We start from the raw sequence: 17,262 nt of genomic DNA, 5'->3' as shown, positions 1-17,262 counted from the left end.
TTAGTGAAGCCTTCATGTTAAGCAGGGGGAGGAAGGAGAAGCACGTGAGTGTCTCCGGAGGGGGAGACGCAGTTGATGGAATTCAGCATCCGCTCCGGAGAGAGAACAGCCCCGAGCAGGCAGCAGGAGAAGGAAACCTGCTCGGCTGGTGCTTTTCCCGAAGATTTGCAGCTGGCGTCATACTCAGCCAGACTGAATGCTTCCCCGCCTCCTGGCTCTCCTCACTCCTGCCTGACGCTGTCCAGGAAGTCCTGGCTGGTCCGGGAAGGCGGAGAACGGAAGTGGAGGGCATATAGGTCGCAGAGGCATAGATAAAAGCAACTCTGTCTGCAGACGACATCATTGGCTGTGGAACTCTGGCTCCCGTGGAGAGCTCCTGGAGCCAAGGATTGAAGTTTGCAAGGTCGGTGTCCACCCATCAGTTGTTTCTGTGCTAGGTCAGTAACCCCCTCAAGTTAAAAAAAAATACATATAATTAAGACCGTGTTTGCAAGGTCTGAGTGCTGGGAGTTAGAAAATGCTGATGTGAGAAGTGAAAGAGCTAAATTAAGGTCCAGCACTGTGGGGCCGTAGGCTAAGCCTCTGCCTGCAGTGCCAGCATCCGTATGGGCACTGACTCAGATCCTGGCTGCTCCACTTCCAATCCAGCTCCCTGCTAATGCACCTGGGAAAGCAGCAGAGGATGGCCCAAGTCCTTGGGCCCCTGCACCCACTTGGGAGGCCTAGAGGAAGCTCCTGGCTCCTGGCTTCGGATCAGCTTGGCTCCAGCTGTTGTGTCCATTTTGGGAGTGAACCAGCAGATGGAAGGCCTTTGTCTGTTTCTCCCTCTTTCTCTCTGTAACTCTACCTCTCAAATAAATAATTTTTTTTAAAAGCATTTGCATGGAGCAGCAGGGAAGCTTGAGTAGCTGGGTGAAAGAAACACCCCTGGCCACATGCAGGAGCACCCCCTTGAAGGTGGACCTAAGGACTCCTGACTTTGGTATGCACAGGTCGTCCTATGGGTGTGTTAGCTCATGAACCTGGTGGCCTCAACCCAGAAGCCTCTCGTCTCAGCATCCAGGGGTGGCAGGTCCCAGGTCCAGGGGTCAGCAGGACGAGCCATCGGCCTCTTCCCTTTGGGGCCTCGCTGGCGAGCTGTGGGCTTCCCTCGCTTGTAGATCTCGGCTGTTGCCAGCGCAGGAGCCTCTCCCTGTTGGTATGTCTGTATCCCAGATTCCCTCTTTTTATAAGGACCCTGTCGTGTCGGGCTGGGCACTCACCAGGTACATCTGCAATGATCCCATTTCCAGACGAGCCCATGCCCTGAGCTGCAGAGGGTCCGCGTGTGTTTTGAGCTGAGTCCTGGTTCGGCCTCATGCGCGTCCATTTATTGTTGCTGTTATCAGATGCCTCTGTCCGGGTATGGGGGAAGAGAAGAGGTTTACTTCTGCTCACTGTTTTGGACTCTGGTGAGGACCTCATGGCTGGTGTGTGTGTGTGTGTGTGTGTGTGTGTAGGTGTAGACAGACCACGTGGTGGAGCCAGGAAGTCGAATGGACCTCAGGGCTGGTGTGTGTGTGTGTGTGTGTGTGTAGACAGACCACGTGGTGGGGGCAGGAAGCCGAATGGACCTCAGGGCTGGTGTGTGTGTATGTGTGTGTGTGTGTGTGTGTGTAGGTGTAGACAGACCACGTGGTGGAGCCAGGAAGCCTAATGGACCTCAGGGCTGGTGTGTGTGTATGTGTGTGTAGGTGTAGGTGTAGACAGACCATGTAGTGGGGGCAGGAAGCCGAATGGACCTCAGGGCTGTGTGTATGTGTGTGTGTGTGTGTAGGTGTAGACCATGTAGTGGGGGCAGGAAGCCTAATGGACCTCAGGGCTGGTGTGTGTGTATGTGTGTGTAGGTGTAGGTGTAGACAGACCATGTAGTGGGGGCAGGAAGCCGAATGGACCTCAGGGCTATGTGTATGTGTGTGTGTGTGTGTAGGTGTAGACCATGTAGTGGGGGCAGGAAGCCTAATGGACCTCAGGGCTGGTGTGTGTGTGTGTGTGTGTGTGTGTGTAGGTATAGATAGACCACGTGGTGGGGCCAGGAAGCCGAATGGACCTCAGGGCTGGTGTGTGTGTGTGTGTGTGTGTGTGTGTGTGTGTGTAGGTGTAGACAGACCACATGGTGGGGGCAGGAAGCCGAATGGACCTCAGGGCTGGTGTGTGTGTGTGTGTGTGTGTGTGTGTGTAGGTGTAGGTGTAGACAGACCACGTGGTGGGGGCAGGAAGCCGCCTGGGGAGGGGCCAGGCTTGCTCCTTTGGAGCAGCCTGCTCCCAGGAACTGACCAAGGTCCTGAGGGGTTTCTGTCAGTCCCCCTGAGGGCAGTGACCTGATAACTTCCCACCAGGCCCCACCTTTTAAAGGCTCCCCCTCCCAGCAACACAGTGATGAGGACCAAGCTCCAGACAACCACAAACCCACCACAGCCAGCCCAGCCTGTAGCTTCTTGTAGGTCTGCATGGGGAGGTACGTACTTGGAAATGACCAGAGAACCGTGGACACAGCAGGACTGGGGCCGGCCGATCTCCTCTGTTCTACGCATGGGTCTGGAGGAGGGTGTGTTAGCAGCGAACCTCTGAGCGTGAGTCTCGGTGGGTGCAGAAGCTGTGCCTTTTCCTCGGGCGTGCTGAGAAAAAGGTCCGTGGCAGGAATGGCTCACCCCCTTCTTGGACCCCCAGTTCCCCACCAGTGGCCTGCAAGGACTATCACACTAGGCAGAGGCTGGAAACCGCTGCTGTGTCCAGAAGTCCTTGAGGGGGACATTTCACTCCTTACTTTCAGAGCACCCGACAGCACAGCAGATACCTGCCCACCAGAGGTTCACGTGGTTACCCTGTTGCCGTGCTGTCCATCAAGGGATGAACCCTGGACCGGGTGGGTTTTAATGGAGGTGAGGGCCAGGTCATCCTATTCTGTTCATTCTGGATGAGGACGTGGTAGAGTCGTTACCCAGCCTAGTGAGAGCCCCGAAATTTGTCCCCACCCCACCCCAGCCTTCTTCCAAGGGATGCTGACACCTACCTGCTTCCCTCTTCAGGAATGTCACCCATCAAGGGTGGCTGTTGAGGCCCCACAGGGCTGCATAGCACACACCCCATGTCCCGTGATGTAAAGGCAACCCTTGGGATGTTTCCATGTGTTTTTTTCACCATTTAATCTACCTTATTTGGTGGTGAGCAAATCATAGCAATGCATTTCCCATGAGAAACCTCTTGTTTCAGTTGCCCACATAATTGTCTTGTGGATGTGCCACCAGCGATTGAAGCAGGATTCCATTCTTGAAAGGTTTTGTGTGTGGCCCACATTTTTGTCCGTTTGCCTGCCATGTTTCAAAGGGAAACACACTGCTCTGTGACTGCAAGCCAGGTTACAGGGCCTTGCTCAGCCGTGTTGCATGTCAGCCCGGTTTTCAGAAGATTAATGCATTCGCCACCTTGCAGAACTCACGGCTGCCTGTGATCTCAACGCGAAACGCTTCCTCCGTGACTTTTGTCTGGAACCGTTGAGCTGATTAACAAGCGTGCTCCAGGACTGTCTCAAGCCAAATGGTGTGTCATCAAAGCAGCTAAACTGTATTTGCAGGGAACAAAAGAATGTTGTCTTTACAACACGCGAGAACAGAGTGGGAGACAGGGTCGGCGTCGGCCACAGTTTGGCCGAGTCCATAGCTCATGCGATGCGGTTCACCCGGCCGGTGTTGTGGTCAGTGAATGGCTATCTTTCCTCTTGGCCTGCTGTGCCGCAGCTCTCTGAGAGCCAGCTAGTGCTGTTTTCCCATGCAAAGGGAAGCTGCGACTTAGAATCTAAGGACCCAGGAGCTCTGCGCTGTCGACAATCTGCCTTTATTTCCCACATCTCATTAAGATGTTCCAGGAGGCAAGTGGTGAGCGCCGTGTCAGGGGCTGCATTTTCTATTGATTTCTTTGCTGTTCTGGAATTAATTGGGTCTGGACACAGGGCCTCATTTTCTTTGACATGTAGCAGGTAATTGTGCTTCTCCTGTACGTCCGAATTGCTTTCCAGATGGTCTGTTGTGAACGGTTTATCTTTAATATGATTAATCAGAGGCAAAGGGCCTCCATATGTTTGCACACATGCCAGGCTAGGGGAGGGATGGTTAACTCTGTCCTGGCCACATTCATCCTGAACTCATCCTAGGATCTGTGCTTCCCATGTGCAGCAAAGACACCCTTCAAGGGTCCTGGAGGGAGGCCCTGGAAGCAGTGAAAATGCTCATAGTGTAAAGCATTATGGCATTATATTCGGTAGGAGGATGTGGCAGATGGCACACATGGCAGACTTTTTCTCATGGTTCTGAGGTTGAGAAGTCCGAAGTCAAGGTGCCGGCGGACCCTGTGGCTGCTGGGGGCTGCTTCCCGGGTCATGGTGGTGCCTTCTCACCATATCCTCACACAGACAGGAGCAGAGCAGGTGCATGTCTTCAGTGGGACATGGGTGCATCTCGGTGGCTCTGAGAGAGAAGGGCAGTGGGCCCTCTTTTATAAGGGCACTCTTCCCGTCCATTAGAGTACCACCCCTAGGACCCAATCACCCACCCCCCCACCCCCCCCCCCGCCGAGTCCCTGCCTTCTAAAGCCATCGTACTGCAGGCTAGGATTCAACACACAAGTTTGGGGGTAGAATACAGGCATTCAGTCGCTAGCAGATTATTATCCAGCCAGGAAATATGATGCAGCCGCCATTCAAATGACGCTTGCGGTGCATTGCTGCTGCCTCTGGTGTTAAGTTGAAAGAGAAGAGCAAGCTGCCGTGTTTACAGGGAGGTCTCAGCTAAGCAAAGGAGGTGCACAGAAAAAAGCCCAGGAGGAGAGAGACCACGGCTCCAGCAGTGGCTGCCTGTGGATGGAATGTGACGAGTGGGCACCTGCTCCTCTCTCGGTTCCCTACTAAAAATGCACCGTGAAACAGATCAGAAGCTTCCTCGCTGGGAAGCAGCGGGCCCTCGGAAGCTGCCTTCTGGGTACAGGACTCAGCTCGGCGACTGCTGTGTGGTAGATGAGTCACGTTCCTGGCTCCTCACGCCCTCCCACGGGCAGCTGTCCTCACGTGGCGATTGTGGCCCCCGAAGGAGGGTGCGCTTGAAGCCACTGCACATCTTTCCACCAGGCGTTGGCCCAAGAGTTCTCAGAACCTGGGCAGCCAGGACTTGGCGGCCATGTGTGGCCTCCCCGCAGGCACGGAAGGGCTTCCTGACAAAGTTGCCTGTGGGCTGAGATTGCTGGGAAAAGCGTCCTTTACCCTCGCACTGCCAAGGGCGTCCGTGCACAAGGTTGCGTGTTGGTGCCTTGCAGGAGCGCACAGGGCTGGAGCTGAATTGGATGCTGACTTTGTCTGTGTTCTCTTGGTCCCAGTGAATGCCACAGACTGGGCTTTTGAAGAAGGGAGGCTTACCTGGCTCGCGCTTCTAGAGCCTAGGAAGTCTTAGAACACGGCCCCGAAATCTGGCGAGGGCCGTTTTGATGCATAGTAAGAGGGCAGAGGGCAGCACGTGGCGGGACCGAGCCGGTGTGCCAGCCTGCGTCTCTCTCCCTCTCCTTGTAAAGCCGCTAGGGCCATCCTGGGGCCATCACTCTTCACACCTCGTCTAAATCCACACTTCCTCCCAAGGATCTGATTGGCATACGACTTTGGGGTTTTCCATTTGCAACACGTGAGCCTTGGGGAGACATGTTCAAGCCATAGCCAGTGTTAGGAACCCAGTAGAAGAACGGCTTACTTTAAAGAAGCCCTGCTCCGTTGCACTTCCGCACCTCTCTCTGGCCACACCCCACCTCCTGGTCCAGGAATTGTCTGCACTTCTGTGAATAACCCCGGTCCTGCAGGACCTCCCACCGTTGCCCTGCTGGCAGGAGTGTAGGTGACGGGTCTTGAAGAAGTCGATGAGAGCTGTCATCTTGTCCTGCTGTCGTCTTGCCCCACCCCAGGAAGAGGGGAGAGATGGCCCTGAACTTGGTGGTTCCCTGAGCATCGAGGGAAGGGCCTTGTATTTCTGGGGGTGGGGGTGTGGGGTTGGTGCCGTCCTACAGGCAGCTGGAAGTCACTAGAGAGTGGCAGGCATCTATAAAGGGCGGGGCTTTCGAGTGCAGTCCTAGGGCCCCTGATGGCAGAGGCAAAGCCCTGGCCTATGGCCCACTTCCTCAGAATCTTGCGCCATGAAGCCTGGGTACTCTCCAGGTGGGCCTTGTGTGAGAGCTGCTGTGTTGGGAGAGCAACTCTTACCTGCCTACGAGGGCCTGGCTCCTTTCTGCGGTGCCGCTGAGATGCGAATTCGTCTGCAGAGGTGCACAGCCAAGGTTGGAGTCACCTGGCTGCAGCCCCTCCCATCCGCCTCTTCCCTGTGTAGGACACGCGCTGAATCGGGCTTTCTCTCCCTTACCATTTAACTTAAAGCTTTCTTCAACGTGCTGTATGCACTGGTTAGTTTAATGTGGTTACTCTTTTTTTTCCTTTTTAAATTTTTTTTGCTTTAATTTTAATTAGTTTTTAGCAGATTCAATATGGTTTGTAGGTAGAATTCTTTTTTTATATTTTTTATTTAAGTTATACAAGTTTCATAAATTTCATATATAGATTTAGGAACAAAGTGGGGCTGCCCCTCCCTCCTGCCCACATTCCAACCCTTCCCTCCCCTCTTTCTCGGATTCCCATTCTTAATTTTTGCAATGATCTATTATTAGTGATCTTATAGTTTATTTAGTGATCTTATAGCTGGCCCTACCGTAGGTAGAGGAGTTCTGCTAATAGTATGAAGAGAAACAAAACAAAACAAAGCTAAACAGAAAGTGGTTTTTTTTTAAATTTTTTTCTTACTTTGAAAGAGTTACGGAGAGGGAGGGACAGAGAGAGATCTTCTATGCATTGATTGACTCCCCAGATGACTGCAATGAACAGCACTGCGCCAGGCTGAAGCCAGGAGCTTCTTCCAGGACTTCCACGTGGGTGGCAGGGGCCCAGGTGCTTGGCCGTCTTCTGGCTTTCCCAGGCCGTTAGCAGGGAGCTGGGTCAGGGGAGCAGCCGGGACTCAGACCAGTGCCCGTGTGGGTGCCGGTGGTGCAGGTGGCAGCTTTCTCGCTGCACTGTGACACCGGCCCCTGGTGCAGAATGGTTTGAAACTTATGCATCTTTTTTTTCATTACATGTATTTTTCATGAAGTTTTTGAAGACTTTCTGTATGCATGATCTTCAAAACAATTGTTCCATCATAATAAACTTACCTTTTAATTGCATTTTCCGAGAACTTTTTGAGGTCCCAGTATTTAACCCACTTCGAGTCCTGCAGGCTGGGATGGTCATTTTCCATTTCCCAAGCGGGGAGCTCCGTCCCTCCATGAAATGTCTCTCCCAAGGCCCTCCAGTAAACGGAGGCCTGAATTTAAACAAGGACCTTCAGCCCTCCCTTTGATGGGAGGGCATTTCCTCTTCATTGCCCAGTAGTGCCCAGCAGGTTAAATGTAATTCTGTGGAGTCTTTGAAGACGTGGCCCCTTCCTGGTGGCCACTGTGGCTCCCTGTCTCTTTGTATCCACGGGGAAGAGAGCCAGATCAGAAGGTCTGTGATGTCAAATTCCAGAACAGAGCTGTCTTTTCCCAGCTGCCAGCGTTGTATTTAATGGTGAAAATGTTTTTTAGAAAAGCATCATTAATAGTGCCTAGCTGACCTGGATTGCAGCCTCAGGCAAAAGGAAAAAGCAGTAATAGCAATCTTGTCTTTATTTAACATTTTGATGTTTTGTTCATCATAGATTTTTTTGCATTAATTTTGATTTTTTAAAAAAGATTTATTTATTTATTTGAAAGAGTTACACAGAGAAGGAGAGGCAGAGAGAGAGAGAGAGAGAGAGAGATCTTCCATCTGCTGGTTCACTCCCCAATTGGCCACAATGGCCGGAGCTGTGCCAATCCGAAGCCAGGAGCCAGGAGCCTCCTCTGGGTTCCCCACATGGGTGCAGTGGCCAGAGGACTTGGGCCATCTCCTGCTGCTCCCAGGCCATAGCAGAGAGCTGGTTCTGAAGTGGAGCAGCCGGGACCTGAACCAGCACCCTTATGGGATGCCGGCACTGCAGGTGATAGTTTTACCCGCTATGCCACAGTGCCGGCCTCTAATTTTGATTTTAAAGCATTGTTTTCATATTTTATATCTTTGCATTCCAAAGGTTTTCTTTTGAAAATTGACGTGTTACCCCTGTTTGCATGTGTGATGTGCATTGTGATGTTTTGATGGGTCGTTAATAGATGTATCACATGACACTTTCATCATTCCTTACGGTGAATCCGTTCAGCATCTCTTAACTGTATTGAGGTGTGTGACATGTGGTTGCCAATTTGGTTCACCTTGCTGTACCACAGAATGTGTTTTTGTGATCGCTGGGTTTTTGGGTGTCTCCCTCGTCTCCACCTGGTGCAGCCCAGTAGAACAGAAGCATCTTCAGGACAGTGAAGCCTATGTCCAGAATGTGTCTTAGCGTCCTAGTTCCTTTACTGGCCAGGGACATGCAGGGCAAGCGGTCAGAAGAGGGCCACCTGCCAGAAGGGAGAAGCAAAGTCGTGACTATCCGAAGGAGGTATCAACATCATCAACCAGAAACCATGAGGGCTTAAGAATAGTTCCATAGGTGAATGTTTACCAGATTAGCATACTTTTTCTTTTCTTTCTTAAGATGTGTTTATTTACTTGTAAGAGTTACAGAGGGAGAGGGAGAGAGAAACAGAGAGACAGAGAGAGAGTATCTTCCACCCGCTGACTCATTCCCCAGATGGCTGCAACAGCCAGGGCTGCACCAGGCTGAAGCCGGGAGCCAGGAGCTTCATCCGGGTCTCCTCTGTGGGTGGCAGGGAGCCAAACATTTGGGCCATCTTCTGCTGCTGCTTTTCTTTAAAGATTATTTATTTGAAAGGCAAAGATAGAGAGAAGGAAGGAGGGAGGAAGAGGGAGAGAGAGAGATCTTCTATCCACTGGTTCATTCCACAAATGGCTGTAATGGCCAAGGCTAGGCCAGGCTGAAGCCAGGAGCCAGGAGCTTCTTTTGGGTCTCCCACGTGGGTCCAGGGGCCCAAGTACTTGTGCCATCTTCTTCTGCTTTCCCAGGCCATAGCAGGGAGTCTGATCAGAAGTGAAGCAGCCAGGACTCGAGCCAACCCATGTGGATGCCAGCATTGCAGGAGAAGGCTTTATCCACCACACCACAATGCCAGCCCCTGTATTTTTTTTTCTGTACCTCAACAATAAGAGGTGAACATGAGAATGCTTCAAAAGATCATGGAAGAATGGATTTAAAAGATAAATTTATTTTGTTGCAAATCTTTTTTAAGACTATGTAGAGAATTTTTCATAATAGGTGGTTTTCATGTTTTTTTTTTTTTTTTTTTGTATCAGCAAAACTTACCTTTTAATTCCATTTTCCATAAAGTTTTTGAAGGACCCTCATATAAGGAAGGGACAGAAAGTCCTCTGAGAGCAGCCACCACATGATATATCCAAGGAGGAGCACAACAGGACACGTCAACAGCTGGGAAGAAAGCCACAAAGCCCTTGAGAGCCACTGAAGACTTGAACATTGGGGCGAGATTCCTGGGTGTGCGTGGGTGAAGGGAGCCAGGGCTGGACGTGTGAGCGGCTTCCCCGGGCCATCCCTGGCAGCAGCACAGGGGAATGTTGGGAGAACAAGCGTGTGACTAGTGGAAAGGGCTGAAGATGGGCGTGAGGAGGCGAGCGTTGCCTTCCGCGTGTTACCACCTACTTCAGCATCCAGTCCTTGACAGAGTGAGGCACCGCTTCTGGGCAGGAAGAAGTGAGATGGACTAGAACTTCTGGAAACAGTGCCAGGTTTATGGGCGAGTTTAGTCTCTGACCAGCCATCCTGGGACGCGGGGCTCTCAGTCTGTTCTTTGCAGGGTAGCGGGATATCCAGGAAACTAGTGATGTCTACACTTTGCTGCCCGTCGGAGTCGCCTGGGCCATCTTTATACCCACCGATGCCTGGCTCCCACCTGGAGCTTTCTAGTTTTATTGGCATGAGGTATGCCCTGGGCTTTAGCCTATTTAATAGGCAGCAAAGTGTAAAAACCACTGGGCCAACTATTTGGGGGAAAGGTAAGCTACTCCATACCTTATATTGTACGCCTCTCAGTCGGGGTGAATATGTGAATGTAAAGAATGAAGGATTCCAGCTAGTGTCCAGATTTGCTTGCTTCCAGGGAAGATGGCCCCTCCCATGAGAATCTGGAGCATGGAGCTGGGAACGGCTCTTTGGAATCATCCTGCCAGTTTCAGGGTTTCGGGTCATTCAGAGCCTGCAGGGTCCTTCCTGGCGTGGGATGTGCAACGTCGTGGGCCACTCTGGGCACACGCCGCGAGGCTCTCCGAGTTCTAGCACAAGCTGCGTGGACAGGCAGCGTCCGTGCCCTTTAACTCACGCACTGGAAGCAGGTGGCTCCGTCAGTCACTGTGCTCACACCGCGTGCCCGGGCTGCATGGAAGAATTGTCCCCTTCTCAGCTGTTCTGGGGGTGCTCGTGGTGTGACCATGCCCGTCTCGGGGTGGGCTGTGACTGGGGCTGTGCTGGGTGCTCTGCGGGACACAGGACGCAAAACTTTGTGGTTTATGAGCTCCCTGGGGAGAGGGTGCCAGGAAGAGGATGTACAGTGAGGTGGGCCTGGCGTCTGGGCAGTGACCATGGCAGGATCACTCCTGTCCACCCCCGTGCCCGCTGCCACCCCAGTACTCACTGAGCTGCTGTTTCTCATTCCTCCTCCCTGCTAAGCACCTGTGTCTCTTTTAATTCTGATGTTTAAAAATTGTAGTAAAATAGACATAACCCAAAATGTAAATGTGGGGTCATAAGCATTGTTAAGTCCATCCGTCAGTCCGTTCTTCCTTCCTTCTCTCTCTCTCTCTCTCTCTATTTCAGGGCAGAATGAGAGAGTGAGAGCAAGAGAGACAGAGTGAGGTCTTCCATCCACTGGTTCATTCCCCAAATGGCCACAATGGCCAGAGCTGAGCTGATCAGGAGCCAGGAGCTTCCTCTGAGTCTCCCACATGGGTGCAGGGGCCCAAGCACTTGGGTCATCTTCCACTGCTTTCCCAGGCCATAGCAGAGAGCTGGATCAGAAGTGGAGCAGCCAGGACTTGAACTGATGCCTATATGAGATGCTGGCGTCACAGGTGGAGGCTTCGCTCACTATGCCATGGTGCCAGCTTCAAGCTCTTATTTCTCAATGAGATTTCTAGAACAAGGCTTAAAAATGCATAAGTATGTGTAACGTGAAGGTGTGATTTAGAGAGTATGGCAAGCATCTGAGTAGCCATGCAGCTGGAGAAATGGAGCACGAAGCCAACCTCCCAGCACCTGCTGCGCCCTTGCTTGCCCCGGCTGCTTGCTCCCCTTGAGAGAATGGTCCCCTTCCTCCAGCTCTTCTACCCAGTGACCCTGCGTACAGAGTCCTGCATCCACAAGGTCTTTTCTGGACCCCTGGGTGCCGTGAGGCCTGCGCTGCAAGCTGGGGCCATGCCCACAGGCCCATCTCCTCCCCTGGGCCAGGCAGCAGCCTCCTCCCAAGCCCGAGCTGAGCTGCTGTCCTGGGGGCTCTGCCAGGTCACCTCCTGCACATTCAGGGCCCTGGTGAGCGCTGCTGGGTTTGGGGTGAGGAGGGGGGCGGGGTGGGACAGGCCTGTTGGGGGCAGACTTGGTTATCGTGACTTACTATCCAACTGTCTTTAAAATTCATTATGAAAGTAATAGATCCCGTAAGATACAAAGTCTGAACAGTGCTTGAAGATGGAAAATATAGACAGTAGCCTTCCTGTCCACCTCCTTACTGCACTTTATCTATTTAATTTTTTTAAAGTCGTCACGTGATGATTGTACACACTGGGGGTGTCATGTGGCACCTCCACGTGCCCATACCCGTGTCATGGAGCACGGGTGTCACCTGGGGGATTTGGGGCCCCTCCTCGTGGGTCTTCACTGCGCCTTCTGCCTGAATGCTGCTTTGTCTCTTTCAGAGCAAATGGCCTGACTGTGGGACCCTCTGTCTGGGGCATCGAGGGCAGGAGTCAGGAGGGAGCCGGTGGGTTCCGGGGCAGACGCAGGCGTGCTGGTGCGTGGCCAGCCTTGTCTGCCTGCCCCCCGCTCTCCCTGGCACCAGCACACCTCGTTCTGGCCGGCGAGTCTGATGGCGTGGGGAGGCCCAGGCTGCAGCAGTGTTGCTCACGTGCGGCTCCACGCAAAGCTGGTGGCCAGCGGGGGAAGCGGCCGTGTGCTGCTGGGGTTGACGGTGCTTCCTGGGGTCTGACTCTGCTCTCTGTGCCTCTCCTCCCCACAGTGGCTGCCTCCAGGGGATGATGGCCGCGTGAGCGTCCGCCATGGCCCACCGGAAGCGCCAGAGCACCGCCAGCAGCATGTTGGACCACAGGGCCAGGCCGGGCCCCGTCCCCCACAGCCAGGAGCCGGAGGTTGAGGACACGGAGCTGCCCCTGGAAGGCTATGAGCCCAAGGGCCTGGAGGTGGCTGCGCTGCAGCCTGAGGAGCAGGAGTGCCACAGCCACAGCCCCGACGGGGACTCGAGCTCCGAGTACGTGAACAACACCTCGGAGGAGGAGGACTATGACGAGGGCCTCCCGGAGGAGGAGGAGGGCGTCACCTACTACATCCGCTACTGCCCTGAGGACGACAGCTACCTGGAGGGTATGGACTGCAACGGCGAGGAGTACCTGGCCCACAGTGCTCCGCCCGTGGACACGGACGAGTGCCAGGAGGCGGTGGAGGAGTGGACGGACTCGGCCGGCCCGCACGCCCTGGGCCACGGGGCCGAAGGCAGCCAGGGCTACCCTGATGGCCACCTGTCCATCCCGGAGGACGAGCCCTCTGTCCTGGAGGCCCACGACCAGGAGGACGCCGGCCTCTATTGTCCCGGCAAGGAGGGCTACCAGGACTACTACCCCACAGAGGCCAACGGCAACGCGGGCGGCGCCTCCCCTTACCGCCTGCGCCGTGGGGACGGGGACCTGGAGGACCAGGAGGAGGACATCGACCAGATCGTGGCTGAGATCAAGATGAGCCTGAGCATGACCAGCATTGCCAGTGCCAGTGAGGCCAGCCCGGAGCACGCACCGGAGCCAGGGCCCGGGGACTCCACGGAGGCCTGCCCGCCTGGCGAGGCCGGCCGTGGCCCCAACAGGCACGAGGCGAGGCCCAAGTCGCTGAACCTCCCTCCTGAGGCCAAGCTCTCCGGGGACCCCCAGAGAGGCTTCAAGAACAAGACTAGGACCCCAGAGGAGAGGCCGAAGTGGCCCCAAGAGCAGGTAGGATTCTGCTGCCCCAGGGAAGGGGGCACAGGGACCTGGGGGTTGGTGCGTCTTTGGGGTGTTGCCATAGCCAAGGCCAAGCTGGTGACAGGGCTGGGAGCGCCCGGGCTAACTTCCATTCAGGTCACAAGCTGGATGCTTCACTGCTGAGACGTGGGCGCATTGTGTGGACGACCCGGCCACTCGTAAGCTCCCGCTCAGGTCCAGAGGTCGAGGGGTGCTGGGCAGCAGATGGCACCCCTGCCCCCACCCTCAGTGCCATGGGTTTCCACTACTCGTGGGACGGGGAGTGCCCTGTGACACAAGTGGCAGGGTGTGGACGGGGCGTGGGTGGTCACATCCGCCTGACTGTGCACACCCTGGGTGCCCATGGGCCGGCGGCAGCCTGAGTGCCTTCCACAGCGGTTCCCGCACCCAGGAGGGTTTCTGAAAGCCAGGGATTTGGCCTGGCGGACTATTAGCTGTGAAATCACCACACTGAAAATCGTTATTTGAAGGTTTGACAGAGTCTTGGAGAAGAATCGCATGCTAATGAGGGCAATGGATTAGAACGTAACTGTATTTTCTCTTAATTACAGCGAAGCAAACGTGCATTATAATAAACACTTGAAAAGCTGCCTTTCCCAAAGAGAGGGAAAAGAAACACAGGACCCACCGAGAGTATACAAAGATGTGATTATTGGGATTGTATTTGGCCAATTCCTGGACTGTTTTCATGTTTGTTAAAGCCTTAATTATTCCTTTTTCCCCCCAGAAGAGTTCATGAGTTAGAAAATACATATATAATTAGCGTTTGTGTTCGGAATGTAAATCTCTGGCTGTGGATTCCTGGCACTCGCGTCTTGACGCCACTTGCTCTTAAGATCATTCAGCAGAAGTGGCCTTCCCTGTTGGGTGTGCCTGTCACTCACAGCCGCTCAGCCTGTAGCGGGGGGGGTGGGGGGGTGCACGGGCACTGCTGCCGTGCTGATGGTGGGCAGGGAGGCACCCCCCTCTTCCCGGCAGGCGACTCTGGGCCCTGGGTCTGGGCTTCAGGCCGGAGCTGTCATCATCTTTCCTCTGTCTTTGGTGGTGCCCGGCCTGGCTCCCTAGCCATGGCAATACAGCCATAGGGGTTGGTGTGGGCCAGAGAAGGTGCACGCTGGACCCCATCTCACCATTTGTTTTGCTGGTTTTGTGCTTGGGTGACCAGATGCTCCCACGGCCTTTGTGGGATGAAGGAGTGGGGGGGGGGGGAGGGAAGGCGTGGTGGTGGCTGCTTGAGAGGGCAGGTGGAGGTGGGGATGTGCTGAGCATTGCAGAGACCAGGAGGTCTGCATAGACTGGAAAGGCAGGCAGTCTGTCTCCCTGAGCACAGCGAGGCCTTGAAGCAAGCTCTCTCGTCTGAGACACTGGAGAACAGCTCACTGAAGCCGATTCTTCTCCAGGACGTGGAAGCTGGTGGATGCCCGTGTGTTTACACTTGTTCGTCTGCTCACAAGTGAGTTCCATCAAGTGCAGAACCCAGCAGGGCCCAGCTCGGGGCTGACCAAGGTCCTGATGAATGGGCCTGGGCGCTCCTTCTGGGGACTCCACGGGGCCTGGCTTGTGTGGGCGGGGTCTTCATAGTCTGCAGACCCCACAGCCCACTTCCCGCGAGGAGCTCTTTGAAACTTGACCGGAGGGAGCCACTGGAGACAGCCATCATCTTGAAAGCAAGGTTCTTTGTGAAGGAAGCACACCGGGAAATCTGGGGGAGCTGGGTTTGGATCCACAGCCTAGAAGGATCCCGTTCCCCAGAGGACGTAGGCTTGGCCTTGAGCAGGCGCACAGGGAGCCGCTGAGCTGCACAACGACCTCTCTGATCCCAGTTCCTTCTGCACAGTTAGTGTGGCACTGCCTAGAGTGCAGGCTACAGTGAACTCTGTAGGGACAAAGGGCGACATCGGCCACCTGCATGCTTTAGGTGTCACTTGTTAAGGTGTGGCCCAGCCTAGCAGCACTGGCGTCACTGGGGAGCCCCCCTCAGGAACTGCAGATTCCAAGTCTGCCTTCCAACAGGACGCCACACTGATGTGTGAGCAGCAGCGCTTAGAAAGCCTGTGTCGGGGGAAGCTGCCGGCGTCCCTCTCTCCTCTTCTGCCCAGCGCACAGCCCGAAGAGCGAAGCCGCCAGTTTTCAGAGCACGGGCGGCGCGTCTGTAGTCCTTGCACCAGGGCTCGCGGCACAGTCGGGTCGGAGGCAGAATGTGGAACGTGCACTCCCGCCAGCCTGCCGGGCTGGCTGTGCTCACCAGCGGGGATCCCTCTCGCACTCAAGCCCTGGGCGTCAATGCAGGCGCAACTTTGCCACCCAGCTTTTGCCATCTGATGAGTTGAAAGCATTTCCCTGGGTGCTGTATGGTTTTTGTAATTATTTATTTATTTACCGTTTTAATGTTCCATTTGGGCCACATGCTGTCTGATGTATTCATCTCCACTCCCTGGGCCTGCAGGGAGTGGAGGGCATTTTCTTCTGTATGGTTGGTTGTCTTGCTGGTGTGGTTGTCTTTGAGTAAACTGTGTTTTCCTTCTTTAAATCCCCAGGCTGTCTGTCAGTGTTGACCACTTCCCGGTGATCGCCGTGTCCAATTGTTGTTCTTCTTTTAGGGTTGTCTGATTCATGCCCTTTATCTTTTGGCATTTGAAGGCATTTTTGTTTCATGGGAGCACTTTTACACTTTTTAAAAAAGATTTTATTTATTTGAGAGGTAGAGTTACAGACGGTGAGAAGGTGAGAGACAGAGAGAAAGATCTTCCACCCGCTGGTTCACTCCCCAAATGGCTGCAATGGCTGGAGCTGGGCCCATCTGAAGCCAGGAGCCAGGAGCTTCTTCCAGGTCTCCCACATGGGTGCAGGGTCCCAAGGACTTGGCCCATCTTCCACTGCTTTCCCAGGCCATAGCAGAGGGCTGGATTGGAAGCACAGCGGCTGCAACTAGAACCGGTGCCCATATGGGATGCCAGGACCACAGGCAGAGGATTAATCTACTGCGCCACGGCACAGGCCCCTCACTTGAACACTATTTGCCGTGGGTATTTTCTCAATTTTGGTCATACCATCATCTCTGTGATGTCATTAAGATGTTGATGACTTATTTATCACTCTTTCACCTCCTTTGGATACCAAGGGACCTTTTAAAAAAAGATTTATTTATTTGAAAGAGCAACACAGAGAGAGATACACCACACACACACATACACACACACATCTTCCATCTGTTGGTTCACTCTCTAAGTGGCTACAGCAGCCAGGTCAGAGCCAGGGGCCAGGAACTTCATCCTGGTCTCCCACGTGGATGACGGGGCCTCAAGTCCTTGAGCATCATCTGCGGCTTTCCTAGGCACGTTAGCAGGGAGCTGGATTGGAAGCAGTTGCAACTGGCACCCCGACATGGGATGCTGGCATTGCAAGTGGTAGCTTACGTGCTGTCCCACAGGGCAGCACAGTACACAGGTTTAATTGGATGGTTCCTTCTTCCGAGACACAGTGGTGAACCCACAGAGGACGTTATTCTTGGTCTGGCTGATATGAAAGTGGTTCACTCTGTTTGGAATGCTGGGCTCTGGAGCCCTCGTGTGCTGTGGGACGTGGTGTCTCCTGAGAAGACCCCCCCTGCAGGTGGACCTCCTGCCTGGGTCTCCGATGAGACCAAGAGGCCTGCACTGGGGCAAGGGGATGATGTGAGAGACACGAACAAAGTAGAATTCCTAAAGCCATAGAAAACAGGTGGGGAACAGAGGTGATCTCTGAATATTTTGTAGTAAAAGTTAAAAGAAAGGTTTTTCAAAGCAATGCATGTTTATTGAAGCAAATTGGAAAGTTATAAACAATAACACAGACTTCCACTGTAGAGTTTTTGCAGCAAAGAGATGAATTACGTGTCTGGG

The 17,262-nt window shown here is 53.9% G+C and overlaps 1 protein-coding gene across 8 annotated transcripts in view; it reads left to right on the top strand.

Moving 5' to 3' along the window:
• The window catches only part of APBA2 (amyloid beta precursor protein binding family A member 2), a 226,444-nt gene that overhangs the window by 150,415 nt on the left and 58,767 nt on the right, over positions 1–17,262 (top strand). For all 8 annotated transcript variants that reach the window (XM_089311183.1, XM_070053530.2, XM_089311184.1 and 5 more), the window contains one exon: positions 12,373–13,351. In XM_089311183.1, the coding sequence (XP_089167309.1) occupies positions 12,413–13,351 (939 nt within the window). In that variant the 5' untranslated portion in view covers positions 12,373–12,412. The remainder of the gene's footprint in view (positions 1–12,372; positions 13,352–17,262) is intronic.

The sequence above is a fragment of the Oryctolagus cuniculus genome, chromosome 12, assembly GCF_051225735.1.
Source record: "Oryctolagus cuniculus isolate XC-2025 breed Fujian yellow rabbit chromosome 12, ASM5122573v1, whole genome shotgun sequence".
Taxonomy (NCBI): domain Eukaryota; kingdom Metazoa; phylum Chordata; class Mammalia; order Lagomorpha; family Leporidae; genus Oryctolagus; species Oryctolagus cuniculus.
This window is presented reverse-complemented; position numbering and strand designations above follow the sequence as displayed.